Raw genomic sequence first — 23,075 nt, 5'->3', positions numbered from 1 at the left:
GGTTGGAACTCGGAAGAAGAAGAAAATGCAGCAGGTGTCACGGTCGCCGTGTGGCGATTAGCAGCGTTGGATGCCATGCTGATAGCAACCGGCCGGCTTATCTTATCGCCGGGCCCCTCGTGTTTCTTTTTTCTCGTCTCTTGAGTAACACGCCGAGCGCCGTTGTGTGGGTGTCCCGGACGCCATGCACACTCTGACAGAGACTCTATAGGTTTCTGTTCTAATCTCTGGGATTAGTTGGTTTTGCTGTAACTCCGTGCAGCATGACACGAGGCAAGACTAGGGTCTTAGTTACCCAACTTTGAGGTGTCAAAATTACTGTAGCAACACTGTAGCGTTTCGTTTGTATTTGTGAATTATTATTCAAATATTGACTAATTAGGCTCAAAAGATTCGTCTCGCAAAGTACAACAAAACTGTGCAATTAGTTTTTGATTTCGTCTACATTCAGTACTCTATGCATGTACTGCAAGTTTGATGTGATGGGAAATCTTCTTTTTGCACAGTGATAAGTTAGAATTTTAGAGTGAACTAAACATAGCCCAGATAGATATTCGAAGGGCGCTGATTGGGTGGCCGTCAAGTCTGTTACTGCAGCCAAAACTGCAATTGTAAGGGCAGCTCCGGTGTTGCTCTAAAATCAATTCCGGCCACCGAGCGAAGAAGGCGGTGACGATGAGCTTTGGATGGAAACGGCGACGGGGGCGACGGCTAGGAGTAGAGCTGCACGGAATACAGATCCGCCGCCGCCGAGGCCGGCGACGCCATGGCAAGCAACCGCCGCCGCTCCATCTCCGTCCGGATCCGCCTTGTCCTCTGCAGCAACAATTCCACCCTTGCCTTGCTTAGCCTCACCTTGCCAGGCAAGGATATATGTTTGGTACTAGCTTTAAAATCTAGCTTTGCTTGGCAAGCTAGCTTTGCTTGAGCAAGGATTTCCTTGCTGAGCCAGGCGAGCCAATTTCGCTCTCCCGCACCGGCAAGGCGAGCGCCTGGCACAAAAAAAGCTGCGTACAGCGCATGGGGCTCCTGCATGGCTGACTGATTGTGAAACCAAACGCATGGCTCTTTGCTTGCCTAGCTTTGCCGGGCAAGGTTAGGCAATCCTTGCTCAGCTAGCTTATGTGGGCAAAGAAACCAAACTGGCCTTCCAATGATCCAATCTGCTCACATCTAAGACTAATTTTGTAGATTCATGGCCAAATTGTTGAGGAGCAATAGGGAGGAAGAAGGATGGGAAACGGAGAACGTGCGGCGCTTGTCCCTGAGGAGCATCATCTGCTATTCTGCTCTAGCAGGCCCTCAATGTGCTCTGATTTGCTCTCCTCCATGGATTCTTTGATCCATGGCTGGAGTGATAGAGTTGGGGAAGAAGAGTAGAAAGGATGGGGAACGAGAGATGGAGACGGCGCTGGGATTTTTCCTCTGCTCGCGCGGAGGAAGAGGAACGGAGGGGAGAGAGAATATTTTTTATGGTATGTGGACCCCACGCATCGATGTTAAACACAGGACAGGAGGGATCGAACCGTCCTTCTGTTCGACTTCTGTTCAACAGTCCAGCAACCACGATGGGCCTGTATGCCCAGAAAAAGGACTCCTTCGAAAGGGAGATCGACGGCCTGTTTATCCCCTCATTCCCACCCATCTGATGCAACATGTTGGCCCAAACAGTGAAACGAGCGACAAATTTGTTCGCAGCTGTTGTGCCTGTGCTGCACACTTTTTCTCAGAAAAAAGAAAGAAAAGCTGCTCTACTAGCAGGCAAGGTTGCAAAAGGCCCCAGGCGCTCTCTAGGCGTTGACCTATAGCCTAGGGGAGACTAGGCGTTTCAAGATGTTTTTCTAGACGATGCCACATACATACATATACCTCGCTATACACATCATATACCTCTAAAAGAAAAGAAAAACAAAGGACCAATGGGCCTTCAGTCGAAAAGTAAGTTCATCAAAGAAACCCAACAGCTCACCTCCCACCTTATCTCCTCCCCTTCTCTCGTTCCTGATGCCTCGCCTCCTCTTGTTCCGACCCCACCGCCCCTACCTGCTTCGCGCCTGCCCCTACCTCCTCTGCTACCACCCTTGCTCCTCCTTCTCCTCCTCCTCTGCACCTACCCCTGCCTCCTCTGCAGTTGCCCTGCCTCCTCCTCCTCCGCCTCCGCCGCGCACCCGCCCCTACCTTCTCCTCCGCCGCTACCCATCTCCTGCCTCCGTCGCTGCCAAATGCCGCCTAGGGGACCGTCTACCCCCTAGGTGTCGCGGTACCCCGCCACCCAGCGCATAAGCGTGCTTAGGCGAACGTGGATCACCGCCTTTTTGGAACATTGCTAGCAGGTGCGGTGCACATTGGATACTTCCATCCAAAGTTTCATTTAAATTACAAATAAATAAAGCTGATGATATAGTATTTATCATTTAGTGAAGGAGTAAATCAATTTTATCTACGTGCAACCACTGAACCACATATATATTCATATATTCTTTCCAATGTTTGGAAATCCTCATGGTCAAGTATAGGTGACTCGTCTATTTTTTGTTCTTAAGTTGAATCGGTTCGTGCATGCAACTCAAATACCTCCATCTCTATTGTAGCCAATAGATTTCATTTATGCGATCAATGTGGCCAATCATCATATACCAATTACGTACCGCCACAACCCAAATTGACAACATTATAAAACCAAACATTGATGAAGATGAGAGTCTACTTCAACAATACTGTATTTCTTTGCTTATTAAAAGGATGTGTGTGAGGCGAGCTGCCCGCTTGCCGGCCACGATCCTTTCCTTTCCACGGGCAGGCCACATCGGCAGATATTTTTCTTATCCTTCCATTTCCTATTCACCATGCATAACATGCCGCAGGCAAAGGCGACTGGTCGGGGGCAAACTGTTGAATAAAGCGCGGCGGGTGTTTGTTTTGCTAACTTGATACTCCAGCATGTAAGTTATTACTATAAACCGCGGCAGCAGGGCCGGCAGCTCTGGACATCCTTCCTCGTCAGCCCCTGGTTTTCGCCACTCGAGATCTGGTCTGCTCTCGTTTGGTTTAATAAAATTGATAAACAATGTCAATGATGGGCGATACGGTATTGGCATGTGGTGAAATGGATCTGCCCTGCTGCTGCAGGACAGTGGACAGAGTACCATCGGCCATTAACAAAATCTGTTGAATCGGAACGCAGATTCCCGGGTGCCGGCCACGAGCCATCATCGCGGCAATCGAAGCTGACATCGTGTTTCTTTGTTTTAATTTCTGTTCTTTTTTGAAAAGCTCTATCCCTCTCTTGCTTTCTTTCCTTTTGGTGTAGATTTCTCTTTACTGTCTGTGAAGCGGCACTTGCTGCGCACAAGACACGCTGGTCTAGGGCTGCCACAGTAGCTTCACCGCTTGTGTGCTCGATGTTGGCTCAGGCGCGATCAGCGTGCAGAATCCACTCACCCCCTGTAGCCGCTGTCTCGCGGTCGCATTCTTCTTCTTCTTTGGGGCAAGTTGCGTGCAAATGGATCGGATGATAAAATTGGAGTGCCCAAACTTGGTTTGCTCACATCACAATAGCACGATCCTGATCGATCGGCACATTTTCATGGCAGTGCATATTATTCCATAAGTCAGCAGCCAATCATAAGCTAAGAGTATTAACATGAAGATGAAAAGTAAAATGATCATACGGCATGTATCTCTTTTACAATCACCAGCTCTGTAGCACGCGGCGGTGCCAAAGCCAAACGACACAGGATGACAGGACATCCCGGAAACAAAATACGGAGGAGTTTCTAGCAACTACATCACAGGTTCTTCCTTTTTCTACCATGGTACAGTATGGGTCAGGTCGGCACGGGTTAATCAGCCAACAAACCAGCCCCGGCACCTGTAATAATCCTCATGCACGTTTCATCATCAGCTACTTTCTTTACATCCAAACCACCTATGTATTCGACTATCCGAGCGAAAAGTATCACAGCGAAATCATAGCCCTAGCACAAACACATGATTGGTGAGACTCTGTGTGATCCTGTCCTCTGGTCACAGGAGTATACTTATAGCGGTTTTGAAGATGGTGATGCTGGATCACTGATCACTGGTTGCGTTCCTGGCGCAGGCTCAGGTCGGGGTTGGCGGTCTGAGGACCTAGCCCGAGCCATGGCTGGCTCTCCGGCATCTCCTTCTTCACAGGTGTAGCATCTGAAGGGGAGCCTTGGTATGGTGCTTTGGCAGTAAGGCTGAAACAGGGAATAGCGCAAGTTAGATCATCCTCCAAAGACTTGAGGAATCTGAACAGCAGTTGTTCCATCTTAGCAGCAAGAGAAACCTACCGGTCCTTTCGCTTCTCAAGGAACCGGCGAAGAGACGCCTTCGGAGCCTGAGGTATATCTGCAGCACATACATTTTCAGAACAATGAGCAAGACAGAAATTGATCATTCAGATGTCATGTGCTTCGAACAAGGGGTGGACTAACTACCTGCTGCATTCTTCTGGGCACTGACCACAGGAATTGGTGCAGCTGGCACAGCTGCGACCTTAGTGCTGTCAGTAACGGTTGCAACTGCAGGGGAAGGCAGCGAGCCAGAGCTCTGAGCCACGGATGCACCCCTGCCGGCCATCTGCATCAGGTCCTTCGCCTTCTCAGCAGGGAAGTCATCGAACACGAGGACCTTCCCAGCATAGAAGATAGTCAGCTGGTGCTTCTCTTTCTCCCTGACAAGAGTTATGACAAGACAAAGCTGTGAGTCCCAGTTACTAGATCCACAAATTCTGGTTGACATGCATATGTATAATCTTCAGTCTAATAGATAGCCAGCATATCCAGAATAACAGCTTCGCTGGATTGAAGTTTTATGTTCCAGAACTAGGGCTGCACATATTTACCATCCATTTATTTCTCAGCACCATGCTCATGAATTAATTACTTGCTATGTAATAACAAGAAAGCTTGGCTCAGAAGTTTCATAACAAGAAGGTTTGGCACAGAAAACTTCATAACAAGAAAGTTTGGCGCAGAAACTGTGGGCTTGCCAGACTTGCCATGTAAAATTTGGCAAAGTGTGCCTTGCAACCTAACATGCGTAAGGAATTTAACATTCAGTTCAGATCATGTTCCAAAACCACCAGGGAACATATTTATCACAGATTCGTTTCTAGACATCGATCTCCATGTTGCTATGAATGAACCACCTACTTCATACGAAGAATTAGGGCCATGACTCAAACCAAAGCTCCTTCGAACAAGATCTGGTCACTAAGCATTTCCTCCTCACAAGAGTTTGCTCCATTTACTTACTATATATACAAGTGAATCAACTAACTAGAACAGTTTGCTTGTATGAACAAGAACTACTCTGAACTGAAGCAAATCATATGGGAGTTGTTCGTTTCGTCCAATACCTGGCATCAGGGGCTTCTTGCGCTGCGGCCTCGGTGCCGAACCCAGCGTCCTGTGGAAAGAGGTCCATGGTCTGCTTCCTGGCGTCCCCCTTCTCTGCGTCTGCCGGCGTCCTCTGTGCATCCGCTGCTTCAGCTGAAACCATAGGAGTGCACTTCTTTAGCAAAACGATCGCCAAATGGATAAGAAGCTGTCAGATTCAAGAAGTTCGAGCTGATCGATGCCCAAGTTCTTGACGGAAACCAAAAGGTGGACTTTTGCTTCCAAAATCAGAACTTTGGGTCCAGATCTAACACAAGATAACTACGGGAGCACCTCGAATCGCAGTTTTTTGCACGAACCAAAGCTCAAGTTACAACTTTTCCCCATCCTACAGTTCTAAACTCCAACTGATATAGAAAGCGGACTCAGCTGCTAAAGATTCCAACTCCTCGTCAAGATTCAGGAAACAGGGCTCACCTCTGATGCCGAGGCCGAGCTCTCCGGCAGCGGCGCCGTTCTCCCTGACGTAGCGGCTGAGGAGGCTGCAGGCCATGGCGAAGCTACTGGCCCTCTCCATGGATTTCCCAGGAGCCATCTTTCCCGAGCACACACACCTCAAACTTCACGGGAAAAGAGGTAGAAAACCTCCTAACCAACACGAAACTTGCTTCAATTCGGCCGATCTCTGCCCCCAGGTCAGGTGTCCTTGCTGCTCTCCTGGTGTTTGTTCTTTCCCCTTCCTCGTGTCGTCGTCGTCGCCGGCGATTGGCGTGGCTGGGCACGTATAAATGCCTGAAGGGCTGAGCTTATCTTAGCAACCGCAAGTTGGACCCTTTACCCATTTCTCGGTTAGTTTATGTTTTGAGCACGTTGTTCCCGTGGAGAGAACTGGAGATTGGGCGAGCCGGCAGCTGGCGTGGAGATGCTCCAGGTGGCATGGTTCTGGTGGTTTGGAACGGTTGGTGCTTCGTGTTTGGAGCAGCGCGCTTGATTGCCGAGTGATCGGATCACCGTCACCATCATACTCCCTCCATAAGCGACTAATTAGGTAGAGTTTTCCTGTCTGCCTGCTGTGGGTGCATTCCGTGCGAGAAAATTTCCTAGTTCAATCAATTAGTGCAGCAAGGCGTGAGTCTTGAGGAGCTAAGTTCGATACTTGGTGGGCGTACTTTTTTTGCTGGTGGCTTCTATTTGCATGCGCTCGTTTTTGATTTTTTTTGCCCTGGCGTGCGCGGAGGCTGCATGGCGCGCTTTTTTCCCTGTTGTGATCGTTTCTGGAGTGTTTTGTCTCCGTTATTTGGGTTACACCATGCCTATTTAAACGGTGTCTTTCCATCTGCCGTGCTCCACCTTTTCTCTTCCCACCTCTTCTCTTTCCATCTACAGTGCAATTGTTGATTTTTTCCCCTAGCTTTGATCTGAACGTTCCTATAGAAGAAGATGACAACGGCAATCTTACCTTCAATCTCAACGAGTCAATATTGGAGGATCACAACGATAATGGTAATATGTCTGTTGTTACTTTCTTTTTCATATGATTTGATTTGATACTCACAACATATGAGCAAATTAGTTTCGTTTCTCATATCATTGTTTCCTTTTTTGACAGGATTGGATTTGAACTTGCCACTAGACGAATATGGTGCAGTTGATTTCGATTTTGTACAAAATCTCGCTGGTAATTTTTTGATACTATTAGATTTTTTAAGTAAAAAATGCTTTTATTTTGAACATGCTTGTTTTTTTCTTTTACTAGACTCCCATTGAAGTAAACCATCGAAGGAAAGACATGACAGAAGAAGTTACAAGACAAGTGTATCAAGCATTGTTGGCTAGAAGCAAGAATGAGAAACTAGGCAAGAAAGATACAAGATTTGTTGCTGATCACTTTGGAGTACACATTCGGTCAGTTCAGCGTTTATGGAAGCGAGGTACAATCTAACTTGCTCATAACATTTCGGTTGTGGTTGCTAGTCAAATGAAGGGTACATGTGATCGTAAGGCAGTCCCTGTTGATTTGGAACAATTACGCAACATTTCTCTCAAGCAAAGGATGACCATAGAAGATGTGTGTAGCAAACTTAACATGAGCAAATCGTGGATACAAAGGTATTTGAAAAAAGATTTTCTTAGGCGCCACTCTAGTAGCATCAAACCATACCTCACAGATGCTAGCAAGAGATCTCGGTTAAAGTGGTGTGTTGACATGATTGAGCTGGGTTTGTTTGGTGATCCAAGATTTAAGGCATTGTTTAACTTTGTGTTCATTGATGAAAAATGGTTTTACCTCTCTCAAAAATCTGAGAAATATTACTTGCTACCCGAGGAAGATGAACCGCATCGCACTTATAAGAATAAAAATTACATCCCTAAGCTCATATTTTTGTGTGTTTGTGCTCGGCCAAGGTTTAGGAATGGAGAGTGAATTTTTGATGGGAAAATTGGTTGTTTTTCACTTGTCACTTATGAAACTGCTGTAAGAAGAAGTTAGAATCATCTTCGTGGAGAACAAGTAATCAAGCCAATAACTTCAATCATAAGAGATGTGATTAGAGATTTCATGATAAACATAGTGTTGCCTGCCATTCAAGCCAAATGGCCAAGAGAAGATGTGAACAAACCAATTTTCATACAACAAGATAATGCACCTTCACATTTACGTGAGAATAATCCTGTTTTTTGTGAGGCTGCTAAGCAAAAAGGGTTTGACATTCGCCTAATTTGTCAACCACCCAATTCTCCAGATTTTAACATTCTGGACTTGGGTTTTTTCGAACTATTCAAGCGAAGAATGCAAAAACAATATAAGATCTAGTTCCAATAGTGCAACAGGTAAATGGATCGATTGTTCACATGTGTTTTGTAGGCATTCATATTAATATTGTCCACTCATTGATTGATTTCTTCAACACATGTTTTGTAGGCATTCATAGAATATTGTCCACACAAAGCAAACATAATTTTTGTAACACTTCAGAGTGTTTTGAAGGAAGCCATGAAGGTTAAAGGATGCAACAAGATCAAGATTCCTCACGTGCAAAAAGAAAAATTAGATAAAGAAGATCGGTTGCCATTGCAAATCTCCTGTGAAGCGTCCTTGTTAGCTGAAGCAATTGCTAGTCTTCCTGCATCAAACAATTAGAAGATGCAAGTTAATTAGGAGCAAATTAGAAGAAGCAATTTAGGAGATGCATGCACCTTAGGTTGAATGAATGAGACATGTAACCTTACCGATCTTTCTTTGCATCTTCCATGGCGCCGTCCACCGTCGCTATCTCCATGGAGGCATCTTGCTTCATCTTCAATTGCTCGTCCAACTTCTTCATAATGTGCTCATGCACAAGTATGGTGTCACCATCCATTTGAAGTTTCTCCACGTCAGAAATATAGGTCTCACAATCAAATTTTTCTATGTCATGCAATATCCTTGCTGCGATATCGTAGTCGCTATGTAGAAGACCGCAACGAGCACACCTGCGAGCGCGGCGGCAAGCTTGGAAGCAGCCTTCATCGTCGTTGTCGGTATGGGACGTGCCGCAGCGAACACAAAGAGAAGGTTGGGACTCCGGTAGCAAGGAGTCTGGCACGAAGGAGTCCGAAGTCATCTCCATGGTGCCGGCAAAGACCGTGGAGTCCTGCTTGAGGCCATCTTCCATGGAATCCGGAAAAACCTTCTTGGACGAGACGAAGTCCAGCGCCACCAGCATCTCTGACTCCGGTGGTGCCATCTCATCCGACGAGATCGGCGCCACCTCCATCGCCGAGTCCATGATGCGAGCAGAAGGGAGACTGCTGGATTGGAAGCGAGGCGAGCCGGCGATGCTGCAGTGCGGCGAGGAAGGGAGATGAGTGAAACGAAGCGCTGCGATTAATGCTTTGACCAGCGGAATGGCAGCCGAAATGTATGCCGGGGGCAAACGCGTCCAAATACTCCCCAGCGAGTATAGAACGACATCCTATGTGAAAACACCCCACTCGCCCAGGAGGTATGGAGGGAGTATACCACACCAGCAGGATCCGGATTTCTTGTGCCACTCACGGACGAGAGCATGACTGGACTTGGGCTATTAGAGATAAAAAAACTAAAATAGGTGTTTTGGTCCCTAAACTTTACATCAAGGATCAAGTTTGTCCCTTAACTCCTCAACTTCCATTTTTGGGTCAAATTCATCCTTGTACTGATGTGGTGTTATATCTTAGTATGAGACCATTGTGAAGAGTCCATTTTACCCTGGCTCATGTAGGTCAAACATGCATATGCTCATACTCTCTTGATACATACACACAGCAATATATTTTTTAAACTGACAAAAAATATAGTTTCTAAAAATGTATGTACTCGTACATTTTAAAATCATGCATGTGCTCGTACGAATTAAATTTTGGTATGCAAAATGTACGTACTCATAATCTTTCATGATATATACAACTTGCACACATATTCTAAAGTTTACATGCGCTCATATACTCATGGTATGATGTACATCCTCCATGTATGTATTCTCTCAGTAAACACACACACACACACATATTGAACGAACCTGGCAGGAAAGCTTTTGTTATAATAAAAAAAAAGATTAAGCCTAGACTGGGCAAACAACAAAGAAACAGCACCGAACGGTTGGATTGGGACATCAACCCGTGCCGTACCATGCCAATGCACAACTCACACTCAACTCTGCCGGTTGGATTGGGACATCAACTGGGTCTCTCTCAACTCTGCCTGGTCGGATTGGGACATCGACATGAGCCTCAACGAAGACTCCGCCTAGCCGGATTGGGATATCGACACGAGCCTCAACGAAGACTCCACCCGGTCGGATTGGGACATCGACCTGAGCCTCCACGAACTTTGCCCGGTCGGATTGGAACGTCAACACGAGCCACCATGCAACCAACGCCACAAACAGGATTTTTTTATAAAAAAAGGAAAGAGAAAGAAAGGAAAAGAAAAAAAGGACCCTCTCGGGAGCCACCATCGCCGAAGCAAACTGCCTTGCCAGAAGTGCCTGGCATCGCCTTCAAGAAGGTCGAGATGTCAAAGATGTCGTTGATGCCAGCCCAAACTGGGTTGGGTTTTTACCCGCCTCATCCGACATGGAAGCCAAATAGGAGCCAAGGCTCGTGCAAGAGATGCCCGATGTCGCCTTCAGGAAGGACATGACGCCAATGGCGCCATCGACACCGTCCCAAGGAGGGATGGGTTTTCACCCGCATCATCACCACGGTGAAAAGAGATGGCCGACGCCACTAGCCCCACCACCATGGCGCTGCTGGTGAGCCTCTGCATGGTCGCAACCAACGACACTACCACGACGACGCTGGAATGCGCCCGAGCACACCATTGTCAGCCACACCACCACGGTGCCACCGACACACTGCTGCACAGCACCTTGGAGCCTGCCCGACGCAAGGGTAGGCCGCGACGCCACTGCGGGCGCCGCCGCAGCCAATCCCCATGCGCCGGACGCACGCGCCTTCGTGGCTGGGCTGTGCCCAGCCGCAGCCACGCTCGCACCGGCTGTCGACGCCATCGTGGCCCAGCCGAAGCTTCACCGATCGTGGAAGGAGGCCGCCGGCGGGGCACGCCGCCGTAGCCGAGCCGCAGACGCGGTCGTGGACGCCGGCGCTGCTGTGGCCTAGCTGAAACTCCGCCGGTGTGGAAGGAGGCCGCCGACGCATAGCTGGGCCTGCCACCGCCGCTGCAATCCCCGACACACTGAGGCCACAGGGGTGCAGATCCGGCGGTCGGGGGTGCAGATCCGGCTGCGGCCGTTCAACGACCGCCGCCTCCGCCATGGTCGCCACCAAGGAGAGCGCTAGAGGGGAGGAAAGGAGATGAGGAGGATGGTGGAGCCTCACCGTCACCTTCCTTGCAGGCGACGGAGAGGAGGGGAGGCGGTGCTGGAAAGGGCGGCGGTGCCGATCTCGGGTTCCGCCCGAGCCGCCCCAAGAGGAGCGATGTGGGAGCACAACTTATCCTTTTGCGACGTGGTAAACATGTATATGTTCACACTTATATATTTTGGATAATATTGCTAATATATGGTGGAAATTGAGGAGGGAAAGAAGGAACCTATAACAAAAATAACTTTCCATATTAGTTTAATGCTAATACGGAGTTTCATATCACCAAAAAGACATGCTCGATCAAACTATGAATGCAGGCGGGGCGGAACCCGCCCCGCAAAATCATCATTTTTGGCCGATGCGGCCCAGCGGCGAAATTCTGGTGGCCCAACATTGGTGAACGTGCTAAGGCCCGCGGACCAGAGAAGAAATCCGCAAAGAACCCGCATCTTCGTTTCTCCTCGCGAAACCTAGCTGCCGCCGCCGTCCACGTCCACGCCCGGCCGCCCTTCCGCTGCTGCCGCCACCGTCAACGTTGGCCGCTAGTATGCCCTGCTACCAATCCCAACCCTAGAGCGCCCCAGCCCCGCCCCATCCTCCGCCGCTGCCACCGGTGTCCGCGGCGACAGCCGCGAGGGTGCGCGAGGAGGACGGGCTCTCTTCCGGCGCCAATGATGACGAGGTGAACTCTCCTGTTGCCGAGGTTTCGTGATTTGGTTTATTAATCGATGATTTGTTGTGGTTGGGGATCGGGGGATCGATCGGTGTCAGGTTTTGCGAGTTTTCTTCGATCTGTTCTCATGACGGTATAAATTGCAGGAGATTTCTTCAAGTCTTTGATTAGGTTTGTTGTGGTTTTCACCTGGATGGGTGGATGCATGTGCGGATCGTGTGTTTAGTTGCGCACGAATGGTCTACTAAACAAAGTTGTATAAGAAACTGCCGCATGATAGTGATTAATCGAAGTAAAGCAAACTGTAACTCATATGTACTTTTTCAGTGTTGCACGTTTCGTGCCTCCCCCGAGTTGCCGCTGGCCTGAATCTCATGGGACAGTGCTATTTGCGAGCACTTCAATTTTGGGTAGGATAGTTGATGATTTGGGAGAAGTTGTAGAAGAAGATGATACTGTGCAGCAGGACAGTCACCTCACATATACAAAACTAGCTGAAGTTCTCACATTAGCTTCTTAACCTCACTATGATCTATGTTAGGCATTGTTAATTTTTCTAAACTCTAGAGGCTTCTTAACTCTCGGAGGACACACGGTGCTGGATACACATGGGGGCCTATGCAGCTATGCTGAATGGGATGCAGTGGACTGAAAACGGCCTGCTCGGCACAGTCGCTACAGGACAGCAGCAGCTTCTTCAACAACTGCTCCCAGCCAGCTAGCGCAGCTGTACTGCTATTTTGGCATGCAGCCGAATGGCTGGGCTGCACAGGCAGCACAGCTGCAGCAGCAGCCGCTCAATGAGCTGCAGCAAAGTGTAATTATGGGTCCAGTGAACTTCTTCTATGAATGCAGACAATACGGAGGCTGCGCAAGGAGAACAGGTTGCTCAAGGAGGACGGCAAAGGAGTATGCAAACAGAGCTAATTTTTTCGATGAATGGTACAGTGGTAATTTCTTTAGCTGTACGGCTCTAGGTACAGTCCTGCCATGTTCTTGATTGATTCAATCTCTAGGTGTACTGTACTATGGCAGTGCTATCTAATTGAATTGCTGTAGTACTAGTAGTAAATTTGAGCTAGGGATCAGGTTAGTTCTACTCTTAGCCTTCGGCCTAGTATCTTCCAAGTGAACAAAAGAGCCTGGAATGTGAATAAGATCAACCAACTTGAATAAAATACCAACTTGTTTTGGTTTTACTGACTGCTTGTATTTTTAGTACTACAATGAGTAGGTTGGCATCCATTATTTTTCTGAACTCTTTGAGGCAGAAATTTTGATTCTGAATATGATGCAGTTGTTTTGGCTCACAGCTAACTGTATTTTGTTCCCATGATAAAACCGTTCCGATCAGAAATCTTGTTTTTTCACTTCAGATTTGAAGAAGGAATGAAGGTGCTTGGAGGATAAAGATTCTTCAAAGTTTATTCTTTTACTTGTCACCATCGTTAGTGTCCAAAGATTTCAGGTCATTAACTTCTATCAAGATTATCACAGTGGCAAGTTAGGGATTTGATTAGTATTCAGAAAACCCTACGAGGTATCAAGTTGAATTGCTGAAGAGCAAGTTGATATACTGTTGTACTGATAACGTTCATGTCAAAATGTAATATAGCTATCCTGGATAATGTAAGATGCCAGATTAATGGACTCTTGACAAGTAATATGCAGTGCTTTTTTTATTGGGCTTACAAGTGAAGCGCTGCAGCCTGTAGTTTGCAGACAAGAAAGCTAGCTAAGTGAGTTTGCGGGTCATGCGGGTTCTGCATATCTGCCGCTAAGCCCACAGTTTGCTTGTGAGCGTCACGGTGGAATTAGTGGCCAGCCGCAAACCCACGTGATTAGTTTGCGGCGAGCGTGATGGCCTTGCGGACGTCCGCAACCCGCCCCGCCTGCAAACACAAAAGTTGAGGGGCTAGATTGGTTTGTTTGGAAGTTGAGACGAACTTGACCGTCTTTTTGGAAGTTGAGGGATGAACTTGACCTTGGTGTCTGAAAGTTAAGGGATGAACTTGATCTCGGTGCAAAGTGCAAAGTTCAGGGATCGAAATGGCTATTTTGCCATTAAAAAACAGTGCGCACCCACAGCAAACGTTGTGATTGTGGATGTTACGCCGGTGACCAGAAGCAAACTACTCCCTCCATCACGTTTGTCAAATAAACATGAGAGCGGAGAAGGTATTAAGACAAGGAAATTGCGAAGGGGACATCTAAGACAGTACAAACCAGTACTATACCGTAACAAAAGGAGTCGCATTCACGCTGAAGAATTCAAAGGTGAAGCGCTCTCGAAGGACTGCATTGTTTTCCTTTGTACTCCATCCGTTCCAAATTACAGGTTGTTTTGATTTTTCTAGGTTCATAGATGTTGGTATGCATCTAGATGTATACAAACATCTATAAATCTATAAAAATTAAAATGACCTATAATTTGGAACGTTTGCGGTTTTGACACGGGAAACACAGTTGTCGTGTCCCCCCACAAAAATTAATGAAGTTAATAATAATGTCGACCATTCCAAAGCACCGATTGTTTTAGTTTTTAAATGAATCTTGTAAATATTTTTTTTGACTGAACTCTTGTAAATATTTGTAGGGGGAAAATGAAGAAAAGATGTTGGCAAAATATCCATTTCTTCAACCTATCAGATTCTGCTAATCCGGGAGAGCCAAAGAGGGATGCGTGTAACCGCTCCACTAGGATTTGGAGATGGAAGAGAGGAGTGGAGGGAGGGGGTGTGAGGAGACGTGGAGGGGATGGGCAAGTCTAGTGCCATGCAGATGCGAGGGCATCAGGTTGAGCCGAGTCAGTTGAGAGTTGGGCCTTGGTCCTTCGCTATCGAGGACCAGTCCTCAGTCCATGGATTAAAATGACTAGGCTATTGAAAATCAAGCGGAATATAAAGAGAGTTTTTAGGGCCACGCCAGTCCTCAAGATTCAAGGATTTCTCCCTGATCCTTCGACGAGTTCAGCAATAAGGCAGGAATAGAGTAAGGCTTCAGTGAAACCAAGACGCAGGAAGATTTTCTAATAGCAAACAGATTTGAAAAGCGTGCAAGGGTGACAGCGCTCTGCACTATGTTTTCCACATTAGGCAGCCAAAGATCAAAACTGGGAACAAACACAGCACAGACATAATCAGCGATAGTTCTTTAAAAGGCTATATTTGCATATGCAACGCTCATCACGAGTTAGCAATGCAAGAAAAATGTAATGCCACTAACAAGGTCAGCAGAATCAACGCAAAATGTACTGGACCCAACATGGTCAGCAGAACCTATGAAGGTGTCTTGCCATCAGGTGAATCATTCACAGCTCAGATAAATGATCCAATGAGTCTACTAGGCCTTCACATATTCGCGAATGAATTGCTCAACAGCCGAAACATTACCAGTCAAACCAGCACCTTCAGCAACTGTCACCTTGTTCTGGCATTGACTGAAGTTAAAGGCCTCTCCGGGTACCCCAAGCTTGACTTCATCAGAGATGTCAGCTGATGATATGGCGTTCCTTGATTCCCGAAGCTTGTTTCTACAACATGGGAGAAATCGGCACATGTTAGAATCCTCGTGAACCATAGATTTCACTTCACCTTAGTCCACATGATTCTGGCAACCACCCTTACAGGTGTTTACGGTCATGAAAAAACAGAATATATAAATAACTCTATTATTTGCAGGGGACAAATACGAAAAAAATGATTGGACGAATCGAAGGTGCAGATAAAATCTAGGCAGAAGCACATTATCATAGCATTTTGTTAAATGACACACTTTGATGCATTATAACAATGCTAGTGAGTTAAATGTTGGAAGTAGTTCATACATCTCTTTTTCCAACTGCTTCTTGATGAATTCCTTTGAGTGAGCTGTAACTTTATCTGTCTTGTTGCAGAATATTAGCACAGGAACCTTTTTCTTCACTACAGAGGCCTTCGTTAGAGTGTCATACAGGTACCTGCGACAAAAACCATGATATGGTACCACAATACCAGCTTTGTTAAGAAATTGATAGGATATGATACAGCCATTTATGAAATGTTTTGACATCATGCTCCTAGTCACAATGCTACTTTCAATTGAGCATGCAATTGAAGGGAAGAAAACAGCTAAATAAACACCAATGATTCTTTTCCTACAAACAGAATCCTTACTCTGCAGCAGCTTGCATGCTAGACAAGAAGTCCTGAGCGTCAACAACAAAAACAATCCCAGCTGCTTTAGGCAGCACTTCATCGAGCTTGGGTTTGAGCCTTGCATGACCGGGGACATCAACAATATGCACAGGTCTCACTTTTCCTTTCTGCTCGAAGGACAAGAGTTGCTGTTAGTAAGTACAAGTTTGTGTATAAAAAGGGTTAAAAGTGCAGCCATTTATTTCACACTTTCACATCAAGATGTCAGAAAAAATTATAGCTTTAAAAATTTCCTTACTCTTTCCTTCTCTGAGTTCAGCACAAATTCATCATTGTTTTCTTCCATTGAAGTCATAGTTCCTTGATGTGATGATCCATCCCGAAGCTGACAGGAAGATAATGTCAAAATTTGCATGGAAACAGAACATGGTACCTTACTACTCTTACATTGGTACAGCCCAAAATAAATCTGAACTAAAAGGAAGAAAAACAGACATTTCTGTTTTTTAATGGTTAAGTCCTCAGATAGGATCATATTCAGCCAAACCAAATCCAATCACCATAACAATCAGAACTGAAGTCCAGCTAGGAGGCCATAGCCTATTCTTTTTTTTTTGAAAGTCCATTCCCTATTCTATTGAACTGTAATGCGTGAAATGGGACTTGGATGGCATCATTTTTGCAAATTAGATATACTTCATTGTTCTTTGCTTGCAAGACCCCAAACACCACAGAGCCAAAAAAGGGCAATTACCTGGTAGAAAAGAGTAGTTTTGCCACTGCCGCTGAGCCCAGATAGCACTATGGTGTTCGGTTTCGAAGATTTCAGACAAGAAGCTGAGGGAAAAAAAAGCAAACGCATTGCTTATACAAAAGCAGAAATCTTGACAAGTAATGTAACAGGCTTACAAAATATACATGGGGACACTTCACATATACTTTAAAAAATTTATCTCTAAGCAAATACCCTCTTTTCATGACGCCATACATGCCATCATCATATAACCTAATGTTTAAGAACCTGTAAATTCTATATCATCTAAGAGCATTAAAATTTTCTATGCCACACCTGCCCATATTAACAAAACCATGGGCTCAAGTTCTGTTAGTTCAATCAATAGCACTTCACAACTACACGGGTGGCTTGTGACATAATGAAACCAAAAGGTATACACCAAAACTGAAAATTTCTACTGCCCGCTCCCTCCCTTTGCGAGCACAATCATACTTACAAAACTAATAAACATTCACACCCTCCACAGAAGGGCTAGTGCACGCATACATACCAAAAATTGTGTTGTTTCTTGACTAATTAAATGGCCACTATGGATTGCTTTCCTAGCCTTAGTTGCTAAGTTGCACAGATTATAATCTCTTCTTCATTGTCCAGAATGGTTAACCGCAAGATACAGGGCATGGTCATAGTTACACTTCAATTGCCTATGAACCTTGTCACATCATGCTGCAGCTAACTTTGCAAACATCTACGGCAAATAGAAAAGGTCAACCTACCACAATATACAATTCTACTCTTTCCAGCAAGGAAGGAAGAAATTGAGCTGCACCCAAGCGGTTAACTGAAACACATCTATTTCATTTCAATGCCACCTTCCGGATGTTCTTTGGGGCATCGTGCGTTACACCAACTGAACGCAGCAACTAAAGACTCCTGAACCGAGGACACACAATGCAGGGTAACAAGAACTTTAGGTTCGTTACGACACCTGCAATAAGGACCAGGATTGTGACGGCAACCACCACGGCGGCGACGTAGATCTGTTCCGGGGGTTGCTGACGGATCCAGCTCTCCGCTTGGCCTACCCAGGCCTCTGCTTGCCGAATCCACTCATCCATCGCGCGCGCGAGCCCAAGAACCTACTCCGAGACGGTGTATGGATGGAGCAGATGAGTAGGATACACGGCACCAAGCAAATACTCAGCCAACAAAGCCAACTCGTGAACAACCAGTCCGAGGGTAACTCACCAACGGAGGAAGAAATCAATCCAATCCCTGATGGATGGGTACAAAGGCGGTCACACCTACGGCTAGTAGCGAGAACCCCAAGCGCAGCCGGCCAGCCGCAGCGTTGGTTGCCTGCGACGTGCGCCCGTGCGTCGTCTGAGTTGGGGAAGAAGACCCCAGGTCCCGGCGAAGGCCCAAGGGGCATGTTGCCTATGGGCCTGACGAACTGGGCCAGAAAGATAGAAGGGGAAGGGCCCATACAGCAGGAGATATGGGGCGTTGCAGGAATTTGGGCTGTTCATGATTCTTCAATGAAATTTCTGTCAGAGCTTACTTTTTTGTGCAGCGTAAATGCTGCCCAAGCCTACTACATAGTACAATAGACGACTGGGCTATCTGGACGGGCCAAAATCGGACTAGCCTTTTTTTCCCCTTATATCTGGTCAGAACATTAGATCGTTTAGGTTTCTTCTAAGTCAAATTTATATAATTTTCACTAAATTTATAGAAAAAATATATCAAAATCTATAATATCAAATAAATACACTAATAAGATATATTTTAAGGTAGATTAACGAAACTAATTTTACATTGTAGATGTTGCATTTTTCTACAAACTTGAATAAATTAGAAAAGTTTCATTTATGATAAAACTAAAACGATTTACATTTTGAAGTAGGAGATAATTTACTTTATTAGGCAGGTGTGCTGGCGTGGTAGGTAAGTAAACTTCTGCTTTTTAGAGTTCTCATGTAATTGTTATGGCCATAGTTCATTGTTTTTCCCCACCACCATAGTTTTTCATGTAAATTTGGCCCCTCGTTGTCTTTTCAATCTCGTTTGTTTTTCCTGTTTCTCTAAAACTGTATCCTACCCAATGAGGTTATACTGAATGTCACATAACCGCGCGTGTTATTTGAGGTCATTCTGCTGAATTTCTATAACCTCAAGCAGCAGAGGCGTGACACATGCATGCCAGACATTTCAGCATCTATGCAGAATCTTGTCGATATCAGTTTATGCTGTTGAGATCGACATGACACCCAACCAGATGTTATTCACGCATATATGATATAGAACCATACTGCGCTAGCGTTACGTGGTCGTAATTAGTACACCGATTCATTCTGTTAGTTGTCGAGCAGTTGCGATCGATGCCGTCGTCATACATGCGGAGCGTAAAGTGGACGGTGCAACCGTAGATGAGGCTGCGTTACTAGCGCACGACGATGAGTACGAGGCGCATGTGTCCCTTGCAGTCTTGTAGCGTCGCTTTGGGACATTTGTGTCGTTGATTTATGTAATAAATTCAAAAAAATATGAGCACCTGTATTAAGTGTATGACTCGAAACTTGATGGGCAGAACCTAATCAACCGAAAATCATCTTTAATATCTTGTTTGGAAACACAATATGATCCAAACATACTAGGAGGGATGTGTTGACGGCTGTTAGCAGTGAACCGCAAGCGTACGGAGAACTTATAGCATAAGATCTATTTCAACTAGCATTATTAGTATTAACTTGGTGTTCATGAGAGATTCAGATCCAATCTACTAAGTATATACAGACAGATAACAGATAGAGCAAATGTAACCAATCTAGAGCAACCTAGACTGCATATGTCGTAATTCTGAGCATGGATAGCAAAGCAACAATCTTAGTAAAAAAACATCTTTAAATTTACACCTCCGGTTCGAATCCCGAAACACCCCACCTTACACAAGAAAGATCCTGTCACGATCACCTCTATCAACGCAAGCAGGTTAAGGGCATGATCATAAGAACATGTCATACTCATCGGTAGATCAGACATGCAAATCTGATCACCACGACCACAAGAATACCCTAGGCAATCTATCATTGATTCATAGATTGAAAAGCAAGCAAACCTGATAAAGCATAAAACCATCAAAGGAGATACTTAGATTGCTAATAACATGAACACATCTATTATTTCACCATGAATGATTGTACATCACAAGATCACCACTAGAATCCTACCTTGATCTTGATAACTTCTACCTCCAGAACTCCAGCGTGATCTTCCTCGCAGGATGATCACGCTGGCAGAAGTTCGCCTACGCTAGCCCCCGACAACTGCATGGCCCTCGGCTCTCTGGAGAGGTGTCCCTCAAGCTTCTTCTGCTTCTCTGCTGCTTCACATTGAGCACGTCATCTTGGATATAGGGCTCGGTGGATTTTTTGGGGTATTTATAGTTCAAAGAGCGCGTGGTAAAAACTGGAAGGCGAGGGAGCAAAGGAAACCCCAGGCCGATCGGCCTGGGTTCCTTTTAGCCCCTCGCGTCCTGCTTCGTCTCCAAGTCTCCCCTGGTTCTTTGAAGTCCTATTTTCACTTGCATGTGGGCGTGGCACGTCGGTTGCTTCAGGATGAGATTGATCTTCAATGACTTTCCAAATCTTCGCTTGATCTTTTTTTATTCCTCTTTGATCCTGAAGTGATCCTTGCCATATCTTCACAAACTTAGCCCTTAAGTCATCTCGGAGGATTGCTTGCCAAAGATGGGCATCGGAAGGCTCTAGAAGACCCTAGGCCGATCGGCCTGGGCTCCTCTAGGTCGATGCCTAGGCCCTTCCTGGGCCCATTAGCCTCCGTCTTCACTTGGTTTGATGCTCATTCAGTGCTTTATCCAAAAATATACTTTTAGGTCCAATTCCCTGCAAAAACAGAACATCCTCCAAAATATGTTGCATATGTGAAAATGACTGGTTTATTAGGTGTAATTAATAGTTTAGGTATTAAATTTATATCATTATTGAAGATAAATAGGGGTAAAAGTGTGTCAATAGTGAGCGTCAATAGGATGGAAATTGAAGGAAAAATCACTTCATTTTTCACTCCCATTCTCGTGTGTTGGAAGGAAAAGGTTTTATCCAAATGCATATTTCATTTTCCTTAAAAATACAGTGCTATGACAGCATTTTTCATGAGGGTGTAAAATAATGAAGAGAGAAGAAAATATTTATATACAAGGAAAGTACATGTCCACCGCTTTCAACACAAATACTCTCTTATTTTGTGTTGCACATGAAACAACTTAAATGAAAAAAATACATTGGAAGGACTATTATTTCAAGAATCAATGAAATGCTCTTATGCACATGTGGCACTCTTATTAGAAACGCCAATGTAAAATTCCTTATTGGGAAGATTGGCCTTACGAAGTTCAAGAGGGGTCAAATCTTACAATATTCTTCAGTTTCCTTTCACTTCCAAAGAGAGCTTTCATCTGCCAGACGCAAGTAAAAATGGTGAAGAATTAAAACTCAAAAGAAAAAGGTGAATAAGGGAGGTCATAGCAAGGGCTGCCGACTCTTAATTAGGAGCTGCATCAGAGACAAGGTGGTCCTTGTATATTACAGTTTAACGTCGTCATTGGTGCCAAGGTCCGCATTATGTGTAGGGTAGCGACTTGGCTGATTTGGGATCAATTCATTAACCAACGGCCTTACTCAAGAGTCAGGCCTATAAAGAAATGTGCAAGGGCTAAACCCCGGCTGGGCACATAAAGCTAGCTATAGAGAGAGCGTCCGCGTTCTATAGCCACAATAATGGGCTCGCAGCAACCTGATGGCAGCTGTGATGGCCACCCAGAACCAGAGGCCAGGTGGTGCGCTGTGACCGGAGGCCGAGGGTTTATGGCGAGGCACCTGGTGGCCGCGCTACTTCGCTCAGGAAAATGGCGCGTGCGGGTCACTGACCTCGCCCCCGCCATCGTGCTCGGCCCCGGCGAGGTGGAGGCACTCCTCTCCGATGCCCTCCGCGACGGGCGCGCGGTCTATGCCCGGGCTGATATCTGCAACGTAGACCAGCTTATTGAAGGTGCATGCATCATGATAAAGAAGAGTTTCTCTGTAGTAGGCTCTCTTGCCTATATAGTCATGATCGTTAGTAATAACCTTCTGGATTGGACTTGAACTAAATTACTATCCGTTCCAAATTGTATGGCATTTTGGTTACAAATTATATGTCATTTTAGCTTTTCTAGTGCATAGTTAGTGTATGTCTAGATGCATATGAGGTTAGAAAAGTCAAACCGACCTACAATTTAAAATGGAGGGAGTACCACAAAACATATTAGCAACCGATAACATAACTGACAATTTTTTTTAAAAATTGCATCTATCCTGCCTGGTTCCTTTAAAAAAAACTGACAATTTCTATGCCCTTCTGTTAGAGCGAGACAACATGATCCAGTTTGTGTCTATTTAATATTTAATTGGTTTTCTCTTGTGTTTGCAGCTTTTGAAGGGGTAGATGTTGTTTTCCACACAGCTGCTGCAGATCCTGCCAAGAACGATTTGCAACTTCATTATAAGGTCAACGTAGAGGGTTAGTAAGCGTAGACTAATGTCATGCTTTTTTTCTTGCATAACTTGGGTTATATTCACTTATTTGCTTTTGCCTTTTATGCTACATGGACAGGAACAAAGAATGTGATTGATGCTTGTAAGATCTGCAAGGTGAAAAGGCTTATATACACCAGTTCTAGTGCTGTTGTATTTGACGGAGTTCATGGGCTTTTCAACGTAAATGAATCAATGCCATACCCAGATAAGGTCGGATCACAAAATTAATTGGAAACACCATTCTATACATCTTAGATGTTGACTGCTCAATTAGTCAGGTGTACTTCATTCTCAAGCAAAGGGAGATGTCAACTTTACTACCTCAAAGTATGCTAGGAAGCTTAACCCTCTAAGCATTTTATTAAGGGCACTTGATCCCCCTCTCTTCCCTAATCTTGGGTTACTATTAACATTTTCTAAAAAGCTATCCTGGGAATGGTTTCGCCAGCAGTGATGGACACTTGCACATCTGACATAAATGACTACCTTGCCGGAGGAGTGAGAGTGCTGGTGATTCAGGACATGTACAGAGCCATGGATCACGCCACCTAGGAAAGACCGAAAGAGCCTTGGTAGTTGGTGCCTACGAGTGCCGGGGGGGGGGGGGGGGGGGGGGGGGGGGGGCCCCCCCCGTTTTTTGGGTTTAAAAATCCAAAAAACCAAAGGCGGCCCTTTTTTGGGGTTAGAGGGGGGACGCGATTTAAAAGGGCCCTTTGT

The 23,075-nt window shown here is 45.6% G+C and overlaps 3 protein-coding genes and 1 long non-coding RNA gene across 6 annotated transcripts in view; 2 read left to right on the top strand and 2 right to left on the bottom strand.

Moving 5' to 3' along the window:
* Window positions 1–3,630: 3,630 nt before the first annotated feature.
* Window positions 3,631–6,225, bottom strand: LOC101781339 (protein TIFY 10a). Its single transcript, XM_004984024.4, has 5 exons — window positions 5,844–6,225; window positions 5,387–5,519; window positions 4,464–4,699; window positions 4,317–4,374; window positions 3,631–4,223 (listed from the first exon to the last, which is right to left on the bottom strand). Exons 1-5 carry the CDS (start codon window positions 5,959–5,961, stop codon window positions 4,079–4,081), a joined length of 690 nt encoding a protein of 229 aa, XP_004984081.1. The 5' UTR covers window positions 5,962–6,225; the 3' UTR covers window positions 3,631–4,078.
* Window positions 6,226–11,627: 5,402 nt separating this feature from the next.
* On the top strand, window positions 11,628–13,571 carry LOC106804502. The gene is made up of 2 exons (XR_002675613.1): window positions 11,628–11,898; window positions 12,745–13,571. It is a non-coding gene; the product is annotated as an uncharacterized LOC106804502 (long non-coding RNA).
* Window positions 13,572–15,002: 1,431 nt separating this feature from the next.
* LOC101780934 (signal recognition particle receptor subunit beta) lies at window positions 15,003–18,168 on the bottom strand. The gene is made up of 7 exons (XM_004984023.4): window positions 18,010–18,168; window positions 17,750–17,900; window positions 16,780–16,862; window positions 16,324–16,410; window positions 16,044–16,192; window positions 15,716–15,847; window positions 15,003–15,421 (listed from the first exon to the last, which is right to left on the bottom strand). The coding sequence occupies exons 2-7, from the start codon at window positions 17,877–17,879 to the stop codon at window positions 15,232–15,234; spliced, it is 771 nt and encodes a 256-aa protein (XP_004984080.1). The 5' UTR covers window positions 17,880–17,900; window positions 18,010–18,168; the 3' UTR covers window positions 15,003–15,231.
* Window positions 18,169–21,500: 3,332 nt separating this feature from the next.
* LOC101779992 (3beta-hydroxysteroid-dehydrogenase/decarboxylase) overlaps window positions 21,501–23,075 on the top strand; it is a 6,974-nt gene continuing 5,399 nt past the window's right edge. For 2 of the 3 annotated variants that reach the window (XR_002679019.1, XM_004984020.3), the window contains exons 1-3: window positions 21,501–21,831; window positions 22,252–22,341; window positions 22,435–22,568. Coding sequence is in view for 2 of the 3 variants with exons in the window: in XM_004984020.3 (XP_004984077.1) it covers window positions 21,561–21,831; window positions 22,252–22,341; window positions 22,435–22,568 (495 nt within the window). In the remaining variant the exon portion in view is untranslated. The remainder of the gene's footprint in view (window positions 21,832–22,251; window positions 22,342–22,434; window positions 22,569–23,075) is intronic. The other variant, XM_004984021.3, reaches the window with a different exon arrangement.

Source organism: Setaria italica, chromosome IX (genome assembly GCF_000263155.2).
Source record: "Setaria italica strain Yugu1 chromosome IX, Setaria_italica_v2.0, whole genome shotgun sequence".
Taxonomy (NCBI): Eukaryota; Viridiplantae; Streptophyta; class Magnoliopsida; order Poales; family Poaceae; genus Setaria; species Setaria italica.
Note: the sequence above shows the minus strand (reverse complement) of the source record. Positions and strands in the feature narration are given on the sequence as shown.